The sequence below is a fragment of the Carlito syrichta genome, unplaced genomic scaffold (genome assembly GCF_000164805.1).
Source record: "Carlito syrichta isolate Samal-C Ts95f unplaced genomic scaffold, Tarsius_syrichta-2.0.1 Scaffold153880, whole genome shotgun sequence".
In the NCBI taxonomy this organism is placed as follows: Eukaryota; Metazoa; Chordata; class Mammalia; order Primates; family Tarsiidae; genus Carlito; species Carlito syrichta.
In genome coordinates, this window is record NW_007097976.1 from 14,914 (window position 1) to 35,594 (window position 20,681).

Sequence of the window (20,681 nt, forward strand, 5' to 3'; positions counted from 1 at the left end):
CCCACCCACCCGTCGATCCACCCACCAGTCCATCCACCCATCCATCCACCCATCCATCCACCCACCCACCCGTCGATCCACCCACCAGTCCATCCACCCATCCATTCATCCCTCTATCCCTCCATCCATCTATCCACCCACCCACACATCCACCCATTTATTCATCCATCCATCCATCCACCCATCTATGCTTCCATCCACCCATCCATCCATCCATTATCCATCCGACCATCATCTCTCCATCCACCCAATTATCTCTTCACTATCTCCAACCCCTGATTCACTCCTGTATTTATTCACCAGCATTAGCTGAGGCCGACTCTCTGCACAGCCCTGTGCTGAGCCCTGGGAATTCTGAGCTGACTGAACCACGAGCCCTGCTCCCTGAGAGCTCTCAGTCCAGCAGGAGGAGAGAGTGACCGTGCAACTGGACACGGAGTCAGGACAGTGGACCCGTGGAGGAGGGCCATCGAGGAGAGACTCAGACAGAAGCAACCTTGGAGCTGAGCCTCGAGAGATGAATCCGACCCAGCCGAGAGAAGGGACCAGGAAGGGACCAGGGCAGGCCAAGCACAGAGGGAGGGGCAGGGCAGGTGTGGAAGGTAGGTGTCCCATGCCCGCCCCCTCTCCTGAGGTGCAGGGTGCCTGACAAACAAAAGGTGTTGCTGAATGAATGAAATGAGGAAGTGAATGAGTGAAGGGACGAGTGAGGAGAGAGGAGAGAAAGCAGGGGTGCCTTCTCTCTTCTGTTATTCCAGACGCCGGCAGATGTGCGGGACAGGTGCCTCCCGGCGGAGGTGCGTGGATGTGCTGTGTCAGTGCACAGAGCAGACGCACGTGCAGCCCGTCAATTCAGCGACGTCAAGTCTGGCTTTAAGAGATGCTATCTGTTTTCCTTGCTTTGTCTACCATGGCTGTCAGGCTGCCAGTCATTCCACTGTCACGAGGAAAGGAAGGGGGATTCACAGACACGGCGCAGGCTGTCACAGCAGAAAGGCTGGACAGAGCCCTCATTTTGCGGAGGGGACACTGAGGCCTCCAGGGTGGGGCGAGGCGACCCAGGGAGAAACGCCCTGCTGCATCCCCACCCTGCTGCTCTGGTGTCTCCTTGCGCCTTCTCTCCCCACCAGGTCGGGGCCCTGATTCCTCAGTGCTGACCAGGTCTGGTATACAGTGGGCGCTCCCCGAAGGAAAGTGCACTGCCTCTCCACCCTGCCTCTGCTCCTTCAGCCAGAGGAACAGAGCGGTCATTCCTGCTCAGTCGCTGCTCCCACGACTTCCAGTCCCCGAGGAACCGAGCTCACCCACTACCCCCTCCTGCTCCCAGAAGGTGCTCGGGGATGGCAAGAGCATGAAAAAATGTACACATCCGCTGGCCCGCCTTGTACGGATGGCTCCATCCTGGAGGAAAGCCCCGCCCAGGACAAGAAGGAACAGAACAGAATGTACGTGGAGCATTCTGTCCTTGTAGGGACAGGGAGGCAGGGAGGGAACAAGGGAGGCTGCAATGACACCCCTCCACAGAGCGAGGTGGGACAATTCAGGGGTGCGTGGAGCTCTCCTGGGGGCCCGGGACGATCATTCTGGGCATTCAAGGCCTTTGAGAAGTGGAAACATTTGAAATCTGCCTGCTGCATTTCCACCAAGAATTTAGGGTTTCAGCCAGTCAAGACCGTGCGTGTAAGTATGTCGTTGCCAAGAGGCCCAGCAAACCAAGTCCCCCGGACTGGAGGTGCCCAGCACGGGGTGTGGAACCTGATTGGCGGGAGCTGAGTTGAAACCTAGAGGCTGGCTGTCTCTGATGGGTAGATGACAAACGGAAGGATGGAGAGCACGCAGAGGGACCTCTGAAGCTGGAGGCGTGTGTTTGCAATCCTGTCTTCCGGGGTGTGTCCCGGAAAGCCTCCCCCTCTCCAAAGTGGCATCGCTCCGCCTCAGAATAACAAGCAAGGCCTCTGTGGTCAGAAACCCAGCAAGGTTTACGGCGTTTCCACCGCCTAGCCTCTGCATGAGCTCTGGCCCAGTCATTCTGGATTCTCAAGTTCCCTCTTCCGCCCAGAAGGCCATTCCTGCCATCGCAGTGTGGCTATTCATTCATTCATTTGTTCCTTCACTCACTCACTCACTCACCAACGACCTCCGAGGGCCCACCCTGGGCCAGGCCCCGCCTTGGTCAATCTGGGGCCCAAACCCAGCCAGCTGTCGGCCCTTGGTCACTTGGCCACCCAGTCCGTGTTGCAGACAGCGCCAGAGCAAACCAGGAGACGGGGTCTGGGCTCAGAAGACATGAGCTCTGGGCCCAGGCCTTGGCTGTCCCTGCGCTGTAATGGGGCAGGGGACATCCCCTCTTGGACTGTCACTGGCCCCGTCTCAAAGTGGGCATGCAGTCTTGCCTGGCTCTTCCACACACCAGGCAGGGGACTCCGGTGGCCCAGCTTTATAGTTTGAACGACTCTTCTGACTCAAACAAGCCTTGTTTTATGGTATTATTTGATGAACAGACACTTAATGATCCCTGAAGGAGATTCTAGTTTAGTGGGGGAGACAGATACATATGCAAATTATAATTTTGTTTTTTAACAAATGGCTAGTTGTGTATGTATCTCTCCCCCCCACTAAGCTAGAGTTTTCTTTAGGGACCAAAAATGCCGGCCATGATGCAAATCATCCATCCACCCCTCCTCCATCCACTCCTCTATTCATCATCCATCCATCCATCCACCCGTTTCCTCCTCCCATCCGTCACCTACTCATCCAGCCTTCCACCCACCGTCCATCCACTCTCCAGCCATCGACCCATCCGTCCGCTCTCCAGCCATCGATCCACCCGTCTGCCCATTTAGCCGTCATCCATCCCCCCCACCCACCCGTCCAGCTACCCATCCATCATCCATCCATTTATTTATTCTTCCATCTTTCCATTCATCTACCCGTCCCTCTTCCCACGACCATCCATCCGTCGATCCATCTGCCTATTTATCCGCCATTTATCCGTCCATCCTTCCATCCATCCGTGTTTTTATGCATCATTCATTCACCAGCATCCGTCATCCATCCATCATCCGTGATCCATCCATCCCCCCACCATCCGTCCGTTGGCCATCTACATATCCATCCATCCCTCCATCATCAAGCCTTCCACCCATACCCGTCCATCCTCCCTTCCATCCGCCATTCACCGATCCATCCATTCACCGACCTATCCATCATCCACCCAGACGTCCTTCCATCCATCTATCCAGTTATCCATCCTTCCATCCACCATCCATTGTCTGTTATCCACCCACCCACCCGCCCACCTACCCACCACCCAGCCAGCCATTCGTCCATCCACCTCTCTGTCTTTCCGCCCATCACCCATCCATCCACCACCTGACATCCGCCACCCGTCCGTCATCCGTCATCCATGCATCCATCCATCATCCATCCATCATCCATTCTTCTGTTCACCCCTCCATCCACCCATCTATCCATCCATTCACCATTCACCCATCCATCCCACCCATCTATCCGTCATCCACTTATCCATCCATCCACTTATTCTTTTTCTCGTCTATCATCCTTACATTCAGTCAACGAGCATCCTATGCCCATATGTGGCCATGCATTTACCCCTCAGACTTTGCCATCTCCCTGGAGATGCAGTGGCACTGCCCTCTAATGGCCCCAGGCCCATGGCCATCCATTTTTACCCTTGAGATTGGAGCTATGCTGTAAAGACACCCCCAGCCGGCTGTGATGGCTGTCACCTACCTGCACCCATGATGAGGCCTGGGGCAGTGTCCTTGGTGTGCACGGTGCCTGATACATAGGGGTTGTCTGCCCAGCGCAGGTGTAGGTGCAGGTGGCAGTCTGGCTGCAAGGAGAAGAGAAGCGACATTAGCAAGTGGGTCAAGTGTCCTTAGGAAAACTAGGCTGAGGTCAGATCCACCTCTGTGGCTCTTTGGGTGCAAAGGCAGGGCCAAGAACGCACGGGGGGAGTGTGTGGGGCGGGGGAAGCAGGTGCTGGGGCTAACGGCTAAGTGGAGGGTGGCCAGGACAAGGATGGTTTCCAGGTGGCTTTGCTGATGGCCTGGAGCCCTGGAGGTATAGGAGGTGCAAGGGAGGATGTGAGCATCCAGGAGGATGGCTTGGTTCTCTAGGCTAGGTGAGGGCCTCTACAGCATCTGGGGGTGGACCTCTGCTCATGGCGCAGCCAGTGTGGCTTCTCTCTGGGAGGACTCATGGGTCCTGGTGGGAGGGCTCATGGGTCCTGGTGGGAGGGCTTCACAGTTTCCTGGAGCCTACGTAGCCCAAGTTCACAAATCATCCATTCATCCACCCAGAACCTTTACTGGGAGCATCTTACGGGACACCCAGAAGACCCTCTCACTTGGAGAGGCAGAGGGTGAGTTCGCTGTGCTAGAGTTACAGCAGGACTGGCTCCGGAGACCCCTGTTTCTTCTGTCCTCCTTCCGGCAGCCTGAGAGGCTGGGTCTCAGAGGTCTGGCTGGCAGAGTCCCCCAGAGATCTCACCCACCCAGCAGGCACCAAAAGGGCTTGCGGGGTAATGACTCTGGAGTCAGCCTTTCTGATTTCCCCAGTTCAGAGGATTCCACAGGACACAGGGAGGCAGGGCAGTCCTCAGGCCTGGTCACAGACGGGGCAGGGCGTGGAGTCCTCGTGCCTCCTCTTACTGACTGTGTGGTCTTGGGAAAAGTGCTTGGCATCTCTGTGCCTTAGTTTTTCCCTCTGTGAGATGGGGCGATAACCTGTGCTCCAAAGGACATCCGGTTTAACCCAGCACAGCTTCTGGGGACAGAGTCAGGGTCCAGCCTTTCCCCTGGGCAAGGTATTACCTAGCTGCCTGCTTATAAAAAAGGGAAACAGTCTCTTTGCCTGCTTTAAAATATTTGTTTCTAGAAACAATCTCGTTTTGAAATACGCTAGAACTTGGCACCCAGAAATCCAAATTTAATTTAGGAGACGCCACTCATCTTATGGGCAACTTTGGGCCTCAGCTTCCCCATCTGCAAGAGACAGTGGTGCTCACTGCCTACACCTTATGGGGGGTCATTCCAGAATCCCGTTATCATGACCATGTTATACGGATTATGGAAACTGAGTGATGCCGTCTGTCTTCAATTTATGGGTTTTTTTTTGAGAAACCAGGTTAAAGGGACAGAAAAGCTCCCACAATGGGAGAGGACCTGAGGGGGCTGCCCTATTTTATGTTTTTAAAACACTTTCTTCTGGACTGTGAACCAAGTACATTTTACATAGATGACCCTAAATTAAAAGTTGAGCCGTTCAGTAAACTGGGTCTTGATCCGATCAGACACCCCTAGGTGGCGGCACCGGTTGGCAGGTGGGCTTTGCTCATCTGCACCGGTGTTTTGTTTCTTATATTTTGTCTTTTGAGTCGGAGTCTCACTCTGTCGCCCAGGCTGGAGTGCAGCGGCACGCGCCCGGCCACCGCAGCCTCGACCTGCTGGGCTCCGGCGATCCTCCCGCCTCGGTCTTCCGAGGAGCCGGAACTACAGATGCACACCACCACTCCCGGCTAGTTTTTGTGATTTATTGTAGAGACGAGGTCTCACCAAGTTGCCAGGCTGGTCTTGAACCCCCTGGTTCAGGCAGTCCTTTCGCCTCGGCCTCCCAAAGTGCTGGGGTTACAGGCTGAGCCACCACGCCCCACCAGTCTTTATTTATTTATTTATTTTTTGAGTTGGAGTCTCACTCTGTCGCCCAGGCTGGAGTGCAGTGGCACAATCCAGGCCACCGCAGCCTCAACCTGCTGGGCTCCGGCGATCCTTCCGCCTCCGCCTTCCAAGTAGCTGGAACTACAGACGCGAGCTACCACACCCAGCTTATTTTATTTTATTGTATCTTATTGAGTCGGCATCTCACTCTGTCGCCCAGGCTGGAGTGCAGTGGCACACTCACAGCCACCCCAGCGTTGACCTCTTGGCTTCAGCGATCCGTCTGCCTCAGCCTTCCAAGTAACTGGAACTATAGATGCATGCCACCACGCCCGGCTAGTTTTTTTTTTTTTTGGTGATTTGTTATAGAGACGAGGTCTCACCAAGTTGCCCAGGCTGGTCTTGAACCCCCAGGCTCAGGCAAACCTCTCCCCTCGGCCTCCCAAAGCGCTGAGATGACAGGCTTGGGCCATTGCTCCCGGGTGCACCAGTGTTTTAAATGTCCTTTGTTGCACAATGCAGCATATGGTTCCATTCACATGCAAAGTCCAGAGCAGGGAGAGCTGGCAGAGCCAGGAAGTAGATGAGGGTTGCCAGGGCCTGGGGGCAGTGGGGGAGAGGGATAGTGACAGCCCAGGCTTTTGGGTTCTTTTTGAGGTGACGAAAATATCCTAAAATGGATGGTGGTGATGGTTGCACAACTCTGTGGACACACCGAAAACCTCTTTAGAGGGTGAATCGTGTGGTCTGCGAATGCGATCTCCATATAGCTATTAGAAACCACAAAAATGAATAAAAGGTGACAAATTCAGCCCAAAGAAGACCCCGAGCCAGTGGCAGAGGCACATCCTGAAGGTGACCGGGGGCTGGAGACCCTCCCCAGGACTGAAGATGGCAGGACCCTGGGCACTGTGTCACCCAGGAGAGCCTTGAGAGCGTCCCAGGAACACTTGGGTTGAACAGAGACAGACCCGTGAGCCATTAAGGCGTCACCCCTTCCGATAGCTTGTCCTGACTTCTTACCATTGAAAAGCAGGTCTGTGAGCTAATGGCTGTGGTGAGGCCTTCCGAGGAGGATGGCCAGCATCACCTAGATAGAGACAGTGAGGTTTTCACAGGCAGGCTTAGATCATTCAGAATCCAGACGGTCAGGTGCCTGCATCTGAACACCGTCTTACCGGGAAATAACTCTTTTAAACAACTACACACTGACTGAAATCCAGGCCGGACCCTGGAAGATGGGGTGGCTGGCTACAAGGACCAGGAACAGGACAGTAGTTACTGGGGATACCGAAGCACGGTGCTGTAAGAGCAAACATAATTAAGGAGCAACTTTCCTATTATCTCAAAAGTTCCTCGTGACACGGGCAAAACTGGGGAGTAAAACAATAAGAATCGACGCCTGTGATCAAAGCTGGGCTTAGAAACAGGTTGCTTGAACCTCATTCTGGAAATCCGTAAAGCTCTCTGTTAACAGAAGGGGGGTGCCCTTGTCCCAAGGCCACCCGCGTCCTCTCTTGAACGTGCCACTTCTTTCTGACAAACTGTCCTTTAAACCTCTCTGAGTCTCGCTCTGAAATTCCTTTGGGAGTGAACCAAGGACTCGTGAACCACTTCGACCCATGCCACTTGGCATCACTTTCAGTCCCGTCCCCCTGCCCACCTGGACGTACCAGGCATACATAAAAGAGGGGGCTGGCGGGAGAGGCCGCGTGACCTTGCTAGGCACAGAAGGGCGTCCATGCAGAAGAAGGAAGTTCCAACCAGGCGAAGAAGGAGCCCCAGTAGGGACGGGGCACAGGGTCCCTGTGGCAGCGTGTCCATCCTAGGTCACTATGGCTCGGTCCTGCTTTGGGGACCTAGGGTCTCCTGGAGGGTCAGGTGGGCCCTGGAGGGGCCAGCGCTCCTGGGCTGGTCTGTCAACCTTTTGCGATCCCCTGGTGAGCAGGCCTACCAGATGGCTTTTTGTGTGTGCGGGGGCACCGTCAAGTCGGGGACGTGGCTTCATGGTCCCTGGATGCCTCCTCCCTGCCCCTCACGGCTGGCAGCCGGTCCTCATTGCTGGACACTTGTTGGGCTACAGGTGGAACCCTCCTCAGGGTTTGCTGTGGTCAGCTGCGGCCCACAGGCCGCTGGCAAACACAGGCAGAGCTACTGAGCCTTTGTGTACCCTTAGGGGCCTGCTGATGGCCACCCAGGTGTCTTCCCACCTGATCCTAGGGCAGCCGCAGGTGCTCTGCTGGTGTCTGACGGCTGGAGGCTGGCCCCCACCCTCTCAAGCAAGGCTGGGTCAGCAGATGAAGACCTGGCCAGACCCCGGCAGGCCTGGGGGTGCCGACACACAGGACACCTGGACACCTTGCACAGGTGACAGGCCAGCTGACAGCAGGAGCACCAGGGCTCCCCTCTGGGGCATGTGGGCAGAGATGTGGGTCCTCCAAGGCCCCCAGGATGAGGGCGGGAGATCCCAGGGGCAGTTGGTGCCACAGAAGTTGGTGCTGAACACTCTGTTTCTGACAGGTGGGCCCAGGTACCGGCAGGACTGGGGAGGACACGGAGGCGGGGTGAGGCTCACACTGTCCCCAAGACTCCCTCTTCTCTGCCCCTTCTGCAGACAAGGCCAGCAGTGCCCTAAGGAAGTGTCCAGCAAGACACCAAAGCCCATCAGAAGGACGGAGGACAAGAGGCCATGTCCTCAGCCACCTGGACGCCCAGCTCTCTGCTCAGCCCACATCGAAGACACGTTACTGTAGGCCGCACAAGGAAGGAACGCGGTTTTATTCTGAATTCAAGAGGAAAACATTCAAAACCCTCTTGCGGTGCTCATCCCAAAACAGATCGATCACACCACTCATCTGCTAAAGAAATTCCTGCGTTTCCCCATGGCTGGAAGGACACATTCTCAGACAGGGGCTGGAAGAACCGCCTGGAAAGAGGCATCATCCAGAGTCATGAGAACATCAAGGGTTGGAAGGTCACATGCACGGAGGGATCCCGATGACGGCTTTCCCCACCCTTACATTTCAGACTAAGGGGGTACCAGTGCATGTTTGTCGTGTGGACATACTGTGTACTGGTGGGGGTTGGGTCTCAGGCAGCCCATTCCTCAGATAGGGGACATCGCACCCAACGGGAAGTTTCTGAACACTCACCTCCCTCCCTGCCTCCCCGCTTACTGGTGTCTCCCCCGTGTCTATGGTTAACATGCGTAGGAGCTAAAGTATTGCAGAGGAAAACTTGTGTGACGGTCACCCCTGGGTGGTAGGACTCCAGTTATGCCTTATGTCCATTCTTATGAATTTTTGCATTTTTCAAGGATTCGCCAATAAGCAGGAACGCTTTTATGATGAGAACTAAGCCGTAAGCCAGTCTGCCCTGTTCATGGAGAGGACATGTCACCGGCCCAATGCCCCATAGAATGACGGTTGCATTCTCTTTTGAATAAACACAGGAATGGACACTCCTGGTCTTAAAGCTTGAAACTTACATTTGTCTTATCTGAGTCTTTCTCTCAGGAAACCGAACCCCAGGCCTAAGGAACAGAAACTCGACAGATAACAGTGTCCAGAAAAATGAGACACCAACTCTTCTTCCGCACCCCTTCCCAATTCCTGTCCGCCAAACCCCGTTCCTCACCCCTCTCTGTTTCCTGTTCACCAACCCGTCTTCCCCACCGAAAAGAGGAACAGGAACTTCTGCCCCTGGGCTTCTGAAGTGTCCCTGACCCCTAGGACAGCCATAACTCCCTCCCTGGAAACTTCTCCTCTATTGTGTAGTTAACTAGGAGAACGTATCTGCTTACGCCAGCATAACCAGCCACATCTGCTTCTGTAAACTTACTCGCTTGCTTGCGCCAGCAGGGGGTTGCGGTCAGATCAAAGAAAAGCCCCTGATACACATAGCTCAGGCCTCCAGAGTGCGGTCAAGGGCTATTTAAGTCAATCCTTTGCTGCAGGATGGAGCCCCTTGCTTTGGAACTTGTGTCCAGCAAGTGGTCGCTGGCCAGCAGAGCCTTGACTAATAAACCTCTCCTTTGTTAATTTGAGTTGGTGGGCTGTCATTTAATTGCTCGGGCCCTACTTCACCCACCCTTCCCCAATTTCTGTTTCTCACCCCTCCCAATTCCTGTTCACCAACCCCTCCTCCTTACCCCTCCCCAATGACTGCTCACTAAATTCTCTTCCCGACCCCTCCCCATTCTTGTCCACCCACCTTTCTTCCTCCCCCACCCCAGTTCCTCTTTTCTACGTTCCCACCCTACCGTATAACCCCTGACTTCAGTTGGGCGTGGAGACTTATTTGAGAAGGAATCTCCCCTTCTCCTTGACGAGTACCAACCAAATAAAAAGATTTCTTCTCCGGCAATACTGGTCAGGCTCTCCGTGTGGAACACAGGACCCTGCCCAGACCCCTGGTGTTTTGGTAACGGATGTGTGACTGAGGGTGTCCCATCCTGCCTTTTCCCCTTCCAGATGCCGCGGCCACAAACACCGGATAGACCGGGCTCCAGACTCCGAGGCTTTACCTTCACATCTGCTGCACTGCGTGGAACCCCTGTGCCCGCTGTTGCCCCGCCTTGGTGCCCAAGTGGGCACTCCATGCCAGCCTGGGGCCACACGCTTGCCAGCCTGCTCCTATTTTCATTATTTTAAGGCTGGAACAAAAATCCCACAGAGATCGTCTCCTCACCGCACTGCATAATCGCAGAGAAGAGGGTGATACTGAAATTAGCCCTTTCACGGCAAGTCTGTTCTCCCAAGCGGTTTTACAAAGGGCAGGTCATTAATTCTCTGCAGGTCGACAGGGGTCACCAGCAGAAGCCAGGCTTGCGACAGGCCCCAAGAAAAGCGTGCGAAGTCAGAGCTGGTGCCTGGCTCAGGGCAAGGGGCTGTCCCTGCGCACGCGGCCACCACCCTGAGGCCACAGAGCCTTGCCTTGGCTCTCCAGGCTTTGGGCTCTCGGGGAAGATGAACTGATTCTGTTCATCTCTCAACCCAATGGCCCTGGGCGCCGACATGGGGGCTGGAAGGCGCGGCGGCAGGGCGCCCACCACCATTTTCTGAGCCCTGTATGCCAGGCAGAATCCCCTCGCCACTGGGACCGTCTCTGTTTTGTTTACTGGTGTATTCTGAACGCCCAGATCAGCGCCTGGCATGCAGCACTTGCCGAATGAAGAATCCTGTAAAATCCATGATTTTGTTCTTTTTTATGGCTGTGTAATATTCCATTGTGTATATGTTTATACACAATTTTTTAAATTTCGCGGCATTTTTTAAAATTTCGCAGCACCCTGGATGAAATTAGAGTTTATAATACTGAGTGATCTCTCACAGAAACACAGATCTGAGTATCACATGTTCTCACTCATAAGTGGACCCTAAACAACTACTGTAATACTATAAGAAAAGGATTGGCAGTGGTGGGAAGCTATGGGGGGGGACAGGGAGGGGAAGGGAGGTGGGATTAACGGTAGTCAATATCTGTCTGGGGAAAGGGGGCACACCTCATCGACAAGGGTACCTGCACGAGGCATATTTGTATACCTAACCCTTAACTGTACCCCACAATTTTAAAATAACAAATATATATTAAAAAATAAAAAAATAAGGAATCTGGTAAAAACAGACCCCCCATTGTTCTATTTACACATGAGGAAACTGAGCCAGAGCGACAGATGAGTTCAGGTGTCCCCAGTGTGTGGTTCCAGACTTGGAGGGGCTTACAGTCGACAGCAAGAAACAGAGAAGCAAGTATGCCCAGTGAAGGCTTCCAAGCGGAGGGGGCATGTGGGTAGGGTTTTCCGGTGTCAGTAGGAGCTTGCTGGATGAGGAAGAGGGACAGGGCATTCTAGGCCTCGGGGACACTGTGGGAAGAGGGAGCGGTCCAAAGGGAAGGGATCTGGTCTTCCTCGCCTGCTTGCGCTGTGCCAGGGACGGCGGGTCTCTGCTTCGTTCCATTTCATCCTCACCCCCACGCCACAAGAGATTTTTATCACCTTCCTTTTCAACAGAGGCTCGGAGGCACGAGATGGCTTGCGCAAGACCACAGTCTGCGGGGGAGCCGAGACCACAACTCCTCCAGCTCCAGGGCTGGGCCCTTCCCCCAACCTGAGCGGCCCAGTATCTGGGCAGGGTGCTAGGTGCTGGTGGTGGCGGGCTCCCCATGGCCTGCAGGGGAGAGGCCACGGGAGAGGCCGGGTCTCACGGAGGGAAGGGGTGGGGGTGGAGCGGCAGCCTGGTCAGACTCTCAGGGCCCACTCAGCCCCTTCCTCCCTTGGAGCTGCTGGTCACCAAGTGCTCACCTGGGCCAGGGCCAGCTGTGGCCAGGGCCCCAGCACGCTGCTCTTCCTTCCGCCCCGCAAGGGCCTGTGGACCCCCTGGATCCCGGCCGCCATGCAGGAAAAATCCCTTCCTCCTCCCCACCCTAGGCGGCCAAGGGGCTCAGCCAGTCTGCACTGGCATCCATGTGGAAGGGCGCCCCTGGGGTGAGGGTCCAGCTCAGGAGTTCAGGTTCTGGCCCAGCTCTGGCACATGCTGACTGTGGTGGCACCCGCCTTTGGCTCCGACTGGAAGCAAACATCCACCCCCTGCCCTCACTTCCAGGGCGGAGTGTACCGCCTTGATCCTTGACGGCGGCCCATAAGGGTTCGCAGGTGTGACATCGCAGGTTTGAAAAGTGCTTGCCTGTTTCTGGTCATCCTCTCACACCTCTGCGGTCAACCTGAGAACGGGGCTGTCCCAGCGGGGGGTGCAAGATGAGCAGAGAAGAGACCAGCCCGAAGCCGTCAACTCCCAGGCATGAGAGGAAGCCTGGCTGAGCCCAGCCGAGCCCAGCAGACTCGGCCAGGTGAGCCCAGCCAAGATCAGCACAGCTGCCCGGCTGAGCCCAGCCGAGCCCAGCCGAGCCTAGGAGAGCTGCCCGGCTGAGCCTGGCTGAGCCCAGCCCAGACCCCCTGCTGAGCCGACCCACGAGAATAAGGGGTTGTGTTTTGGGGTGGCTTATTACACAGCAGTATCCTGGCAAAGCTAACTGACACCCTTCCCTTTCTGACCTCCAGTTAAGTTTTCTGTGAAGCAAGGAGTTTCTTCTGACCCTCTCCTCCACACCCAGTAGAAACAGGTGGTTTATGTGCCTCAGTGGGTCCTTCTCAGACATCACCACCCCTGACCTGAGTTCCTGCAGTGCCGTCTGTGTCCACCCCACGAAGGGCGTGTGATGTGAGCGGAAGTACTTACAGGCTTGCAGTTGGTGGGTTTTCCGTTCATGTCTGTGCTGGGCGGCCTCAGGTGGTCCCAGTCGCGGCCCTTGTTGTAGGTGATAAGCGTCATCACCTTCCCGTCAACTTTTTGGTTTGCCAGAAAGACTCCTTTCACCCCTCTGACCTGGGACAAAAAGACAGGAAGGGCTGTGACCCTACACTGAGGACCTGCCGGCCGCTTTGCTCCAGCACCCCGCTATGAGTTCTGCACACACGGCCTCATCCACCTGCACACTGGCCCGCAGCTGGGCGCATTCTAGAGACGAGCAAGGCTTCGAGGAGCCAGGGACCCAATAGACCCCCGCCAAGCTTCGACGGGAAGCTGGTTATGCGTGGTTTTCGCCACCCAGGTGTGCTCCCAGGTCCAGACACCAGCTGTCAAATGGTGAGTGGAGCCCTGGTCCTGACACGCCTGTGATCACAGGGGCCCCACCCTCGCCCCAGAGTTCCCGATTCAAAGCTCACACCTCCTCCCCCACCACTTCTATGGGACTCACAGGCCCTGGACCCACAGAAGTGCCTCAGGGCTTTCCTCTGGGGACTCCCCAGCTCAAGCCCCCTACGAAAGTGCCAAGTGGGGAGGACAGGAGGGTTCAGGTGGACCCCAGTACGCCCCGGATAGGGCTCCATCTTGCCTGCCCATGACAACCACCCAAAAGTGGCTACAAGCTGGCCCACAGGAAATGTGCGATGCGTGTGTTTATCGCAGCACTATTCACAATAGCAAAACAGGGAAGGAACCACCCCAGGTGCCCCTTGACGGTGGGCTGGATTTAAAGATGTGATGCATGTACCATGGAATACTACACAGCCATAAAAAAAAATGGAAGCATTCCTTTGCAGCCGCACGGGTGCAGCCGGAGACCCTTCTAAGTGGATTAGCACAGAAACAAAGAAGCCAAACACCACATGCTCTCGCTCTTGAGTGGGCACTAAACGCTGGGCACATGGGCGCAAGGATGAGAACGACAGATGCTGGGCACTGCTGGGGAAGGGGAGTGAGGGCAGCGAAACCCCCCATGGGTACCAGGCTCACCCCTGGGTGTGTGGGAGGGCCTGTCTGAAGCCTAAATCTCGCCTTCACACACCATACCGATGTCACAAATCCTCGCCTGTACCCCACGATTCTAAAATCGAAAAACCTTAGGTTTATATACATTAGAAAAAGGAATGTGCCAATATCGGCAATTTCATCGAGCTCGACCTCATGGCTCCCTTCCATGAAGAACTTACAGGATCTTCTGTAAGTTTCTTATTGCACAGAGAGCTTTGGCCCACACTGAAGACCCGCCGGGGTGGCATGAACAGACACAAGATGCCCGCCACTTGGCCAGGCCTCCTGGGGGCCAGAAGCCATTCCACAGGCAGCATGCATCGCAGGAAACTGAGGCTCGGAGTCCTACAGTCAAAGGTTGCAAGGAGGAGACAGCCATGACCCGCCGCCGTTCCCACGTGCCTTTGGGGGGGGGACGTGTCATCTCGCTCCACCCTGACGACTCCAGGAGGGGCCCGAGGTGGGGCTGCAAGGGCCTGCGCAGAGAGGATGCCGCGGTGATGCTGGCATGACGGGGTGGGTGAGGACGGGGAACTCGTCTCCTCGGCTGCTCTAGCGGACGGCCACGAGCCCAGCGGCCTCAAGCAACAGGAACGTATTCTCAGTTCTGGGGCCGAAGTCTGACACGGCTCCCGCCGGGCTACCGTCAAGCGCTAGTGGGGCTCTGTTCCCTCTGGAGGCTCCAGGAAAATTCCTTTCCTGCCTCTTCCGGCTTCTAGCGGTGCCCGCGGTCCGTGGCTGCTGGCCTCTCCTCCATCCTCGAGGCCAGCGAGGTGGCATCTCTCTGGCCGGCTTCCGTCTTTAGGCCTTTCTCCCTCTGGCCCTTCCCTCCTGCCTCCCTGTTCTGCTTTAAGGACCCTGTGACAACGCCGGGGTCACTCAGATGATCCCGGGCCTCTTCCTGTCTGCGAAGGGCAGCCTTCATTCCACCCGCAGCCGGACGTGCCATCTACGTGGTTCTGGAGTTCAGGACGCGCCTGTCATTGGGCCGGGTTCTGCCCGGCACAGTTCCCCCTCCGACCCCCAAGGGCACACTTTGGTCCTCCCGCAAGATACCTCGCCTCCGCCCATGTTCTCATCTCTTTTCAGCGGTGACTCAAAATCGAAACCCCCTCTCAACATCTCCAGTGCTCAAGTTCCGAATCTCATTCTCCAAGTAACCAAAGTGGATGTGGGTGAACTACAGGCAGACCCCACGGGAGATCTGTGAGACCAGAAAGCAAGCTGTTTGCTTCAAAATGCACCATCAGGACAGGCACGGGATGCCCGCTGTCACCACGAGGCCAGGCGTGGACACCCACGGTCACTGTCAGGACGGGCATGGATGCCCGCTGCCAACGTCAGGACGCACACGGATGCCCACTGTCACCATGAGAACAGGCAGGGGATGTCCACTGTCACCATGAAGACAGGCACGAGATGCCCGCTGTCACGTCAGGACAGGCCCGGACGCCCGCTCTCGAGGCTCTCCTCCCGGTGAAGGCTGGGGATGCCCGGGTCGCCCTGGAGCCAGACGCTTGGGGCCCGGGGACTGACTTCGTCGGAGGCTGGGTGAGAGGGCCAGGCTCTTTTCCTGGAGACCCACCAGGTCTTATCGACATAGGCAGGCAGAGTTAGGAGCCAAGTGGGTCATGCCATTGCGTCCCCTCGGCTTTTCCAGGGCACTCGGAGAGCGTGGCGAATCCACGTAGTATGCCTGTCTGTGTCGCCTGCCGTCTGGGGGCCCAGCTCTGCAGACGAGCTACAGCGAGGGTCCAGCCGGATGGACAGTCCCGGCCACCCCAGCCCCTTCCTGCCGTGTGACACCACTCTGTCTCCGGCTCACTGTGCGGGAACCACGGCCTCCAGACTCCACGGCTGCATGGGGTCCCTGGCCAGAGTCCAGCTATGGGGGAGAAACAGCACCAAGTCCAGGCCCTGCAGGGACCAGGGCTCCACATCAAGGCCTTGAGTCCGCTTTAGGCTCTGCTCGGCCTGCGGGAGACGGGAGCTGCCAGGTCTGGGAGCATGTGCGTGTGTGTGAGCATGCGTCTGTGTGGGAGACGTGTGTGAGTGTGTCTCCGCATGGGGAACACGTGTGTGTATGCAGGGGACACGTGTGTGTGAGCATGTGCTTGTATAGGGTCATGTGCGAATGTGTGTGTCTGCATAGGGGACACACGTGACTGTGTGTGTCTGAAGAGGACACATGTGAGTGAATGTCTGTGTCTACAGAGGATGTGTGTGAGTGTGTGTGAGCGCATGTCTGTAGGGGACATGAGTGTGTGTGTTGACGACAGCCTGTTGGACGGTCCCTCTGTGCTAGACTTCAGACGGTCACAAGCCCACCAGGCGGCTGTGCCCAGCCCTCGCTCTGTGCTCTGGAGAGGAGGGCGCCCCACCCACAGGGGATTGCTCCGAATGGCTTTGTGTCTCAGGCCCGTGAAGCCCCAGCAGGGCATGCGGGAGGGACGTCACCCGCTGGGAGGCCAACTGCCCGGCCCAGCACTGGTGGAGACACTTCCTCCCGCCGTCCTCAGAGCCAGCAGAAGGCCGACTCGCCCGGGGTCTCCACGAAAACGCTCGGTGTCCCGAGGCGACCAGGATGCAGTCGAGTCCCCGGACGCCTCTGACAACCGTGTGGCTTTGCACAATGGCTCACTTTATCGCTCTGTTCGTTTCCCGTGACTGCAGTCCCACACTGCCACAAATGGGGTGGCTGGTGCTGCCAGAGACTCCAGGCCTCCCTGGCTGTGGCTGCAGCCTCTCGCGTCTCCGCCTGTCCTCTCGTGTGCCGGTGGCTTCTGTCCTGCTTCTCGTGAGGACACCTGCGACTGGATTTAGAGCCCGCCCGGCTAAGCCCGGAGGACCGCGCTGCGAGGCTTTCGCTTATACTGCCAAGACCCCTTTCCAGATACGGGCTCATGGCGGGGGCCTGGGTGTCAGGACGCGGTCCCCCTTTTGGCAGGGGCAACATTCAGCCCATGACGACGCCTCTCTCTCCATGGTGGCCAGGGCCCCTCAGGTGAAGGGGACAGGGCCGTGGCCCCCGAGTCTCCATTCCTTACCCAAGCTCTGCACGGAGGGACCCTGGAGAGTTTTGCTGTCTTGCCTTAGCCTGGGCTGTGCCCAGCTGGGACAAGCCTCCACAGGCACAGTGACGGCCAGTGACATCCAGAGCCAAGACCGGCCACACGAGTGGGCCACGGGTGCCACGTGCCACAGTAGACCCTGCCGGGAATGAGCCCTAACCCAGATGGAACAGGTGTGGGGGAGACAGGTGAGAGCATGTGGCCCAGGTGCTGCCTGGCCTGTTTTGTAGCAACGACAGCACCGTCCTTGTGTTCTCACGCCGACCCCATGTGGAAGGTACCGCCACCCTCCCCGTTTCACATGGGGAGGCACAGAGAGGTCAGGGAACCTGCCTAAGGCCACACAGCAAATATACACCAGATCATGGACTTGAATCCAGGCAGTCAGGCTCCGGAGTTGTGCCTGGAGTCACTAGCAGTGACTTCTGCTTGATGTCTTTCAGAGAAGCAACGTCACTAGCGAGGGCATCTAGCTGGTGGGCAGAGGGTGCTGCCTTTGAACCGGGCCCTCAGGAACCTCTTGGGCTTCCCAGTTTCCTCTCACTTTGTGCTCCTTGGTCTTTGCACCCTTTCCTCCGGGAAGCTCTCCCTGGCTCCCGCCCCAGGCTGGCCAATCATGCCCGCACCGTGTCCCTAGGCCCTGCCACATACCATCTCCCTGCTCCCCGAGGGGTGGACAGCACAGGGCAGCCCTGCCGGTGTCCAGGGCCCAGGGCGTGGCAGGTGGTCCACGCACCACAGACACCCGCGGACTGAAAACACACAGAGCCCGCCCTGTCTGCGCGCCCGTCCTTGGCACCTGCCCAGCCTGTCACCACTGCCTTCTGCTTTACCTTCCAGAGCGAGGCCCGTGCCCTGAACCCTCCTTGGGCTCTGCAGGACAGGGCCAGAGGGGGCCGGTCCCTGCCTCAAGCAGGGGAGATGGGCCACCCCCTTCAGCGACCAGGAGGCAGCTGTGTCTGCTTCAGGCTGGGGGAGTAAGCCCTGACAAATGGCTCTCACTGTAAACGAGTGATTATGTTCATTTCTTTCCTGGGGACAATGGCTGTAGCTGCCGACAGCCAGAGATGAATGCTGAGCTCCTCTGGCTCTTCTGGGAGGCTGCCTCCAGCCGTCGGCCAATCAGCTCCACTGTTGGCCCAGAGCCCGCTGACCACCCACCGGACACCCTCCAGCCCCGGCAGGGATGAGACCACTGTGTACTGGCGTGGAACGACTGACTCGAGCGAGCACTGCCACTACCATGCCACCAGGCCACTTGCGGGTGTGCCCCTGGCCACGGAGGGCAGCTTGGGGGTGCACGACTGGGAGGGCCCCCGGAGGCGGGCAACCAGCCGGGAGCAGGGCTGGTTTTACTGCTAACATGCTAACATCCGGGTCTGCTTGGGCAGGTCGTTTGCCTTCTAGGCCTCCGTTTCCTGGTCTGCAACTGAGGCTGTGGGGTGTGCGAACAAGGAGCGCCTGGAAGCCACCTGGTCAGGGCAGGACCGGTGTGGGCGTCCCATGTGTGTTGGTGGAGTCCAAGGGGTGACGAGGACGAGACGGCCCTGAGCACGGGGAGCTGGGCGCTGGGTCGGAGTCTCGGTCCACACCGGGTGAGTGACGGCTTCCACAGGAGGCCGAGTGAGGGGTCCAGGAGGGCGGGGGTCATGCCCGACGGGGAGGACAGCTCCTGCCGTCCCTGGAGGACAGCCCACAGGGGGCCCAAGCTCCAGACTTGGTGAGAGGTTCGGAGAGAGGGATGGCGGAGGGCTTGGGAGAGAGAGAGCGAGAAAGAGACAGACCTCAGGGCAGAGGTGCAGGAGTGGCACGCGGCACCCCCAGAAATCCAGAGCGAGCCGAGGCAGGCGGTCGGCCACTCAAGTCCTCGGGGGCCTCCCTGGCTGGGCCCGTTCCTGTGCTGGGAACAGCCTGCAGAGGAGGGCTTGCCAGGGAGTTGACGACGGGAGCGATAGCGGGAACCCAGGTCAGCGAAGCGTCACCCCCAGGAGAACCCCGTGGCTCTCATCACAAAAGAGTGCACTCAGTGTCGATGATATCTGTGACCTTCTCAATAAAAGCAACTGAAAGGAGGCATCTAGGGGAACCTAGAATAAACTTAGTTGAGCGTCACCTCTTTGCCCCAGCACGGTCATTTTGCTCAGACTTTACCCCGACACGCTTTGAAGCTAGCACAGGGTAGACATAGACAGATTAATTTCCCATAGGCAGGTTTTAGGACGTGCTCAGGCATTCTACTGCAGGCCAAGCTGGCAGCCTACCCACACCCCCTCAGCAAATCTCCATCAGGTGCAAGACAGATCAGAGCCACGCTCGGTGGCTCAGCCTGCCATCCCGCGCCTTGGGAGGCTGAGGTGAGTGGATGGCCTGAGCCCGCGGGTTCAAGACCCGCCTGGGCAGTGAGACCTCATCTCTACAATAAATCAAGAAATCAGCCGGGCGGGGTAGCGCGCGCCTGTAGTTTCGGCTACTCGGAAGGCTGAGGCAGAAGGATCGCCGGAGCCCGGCAGGTCGAGGCTGCCGTGGCCGGGAGCGGCCACTGCATTCCAGTGTGCAGACTCCAACTCAAAAAAAAAAAAAGAAATGACAATAGACCACCTTTTTGCTAGGGAGTTTGTGGAGTGCAAATGTCTGACAAGTCTCTTGCAGGAAAAACCCTCCCCTTGTCTCCGCCCATCTAGCCCAGCACCCTGGCAGCAATCATGGGACTAACCCACCCCTCTGCCTGCTGTCCATCCCCTGAGGTCAGTACCTGTGCTCACCTGCCCCTTCGTGATGATGTGAAGCAGACCACCACCCAATCACCTAAATGACCTTCCCCATCCAAGGGATATGGTTCAAAGGACTCAACCTTCCGGGAGGCCGAGGCAAGAGGATTGCCTGAGTTCAGGGGTTCGAGACCAGCCTGGGCAACTTGGTGAGACCTTGTCTCCACAATAAATCCAAAAATAAGCCTGGCGTGGTGACACATGCCTATAGTTCCAGCTCCTTGGGAGGCTGAGGTGGAAGGATCGCTTGAGCCCAGCAGGTGGGGGCTGCAGTGGCTGTGAGCGTGCCACTGCATTCCAGCCTGGGCGGCAGAGTGAGACTCTAACTCAAAAAAACAAAAAAAGATTCAACCAGGACCAGCCATTTTGCCGCTGCCTTACTGGACTCTGGTGTGGCCATGTGCTCTTTGAGCCATGGCCATTGTCGTGTTTCCTGGCTTTGGTCCCTTCCCTGCCTCGGGGAGGTGAATTCTCTCTCTCTCTCTCTCTCTCTCTCTCTCGCTAATTTGCTTTTTTAAAAGCTGCATTTTCCAATCCAACTCCTGTGTGATTCTTTGCATCGCTCATGCGGCACTGGATCGCACACCAGACACCTCACGCTCCCAGCAGGCCTGGCCTGACCTTCTGGAGGCCTCGCTGGGAGGGTGTGACCCTGACCTCTCTCTTCCGTGCTCCAAGCGCCCACCTAACATCCTCTTGGCCTGCAAAGCTGAGAACAGTCCATCCCCTGCAGACAATGTCTGCAGACCCTGAGACCCTGAGACAATGTCTGCAGACCTGAGACAAAGCCTTCGAGGCAAAGGGGAGGGGAGGGGGGCGGTGAGGAGAGGGAAGGGGCGAAGGGAGGGG

At 57.2% G+C, this 20,681-nt stretch overlaps 1 protein-coding gene across 1 annotated transcript in view; it reads right to left on the reverse strand.

Annotated features, from left to right (window-relative positions):
• The window catches only part of LOC103252229 (VPS10 domain-containing receptor SorCS2-like), a gene marked incomplete at both ends in the record, with an annotated part of 68,323 nt that overhangs the window by 14,310 nt on the left and 33,332 nt on the right, over positions 1–20,681 (reverse strand). Inside the window, 2 exons of the mRNA XM_021708997.1 lie at positions 3,754–3,856; positions 12,917–13,063. Coding sequence (XP_021564672.1) covers positions 3,754–3,856; positions 12,917–13,063 — 250 coding nt within the window. The remainder of the gene's footprint in view (positions 1–3,753; positions 3,857–12,916; positions 13,064–20,681) is intronic.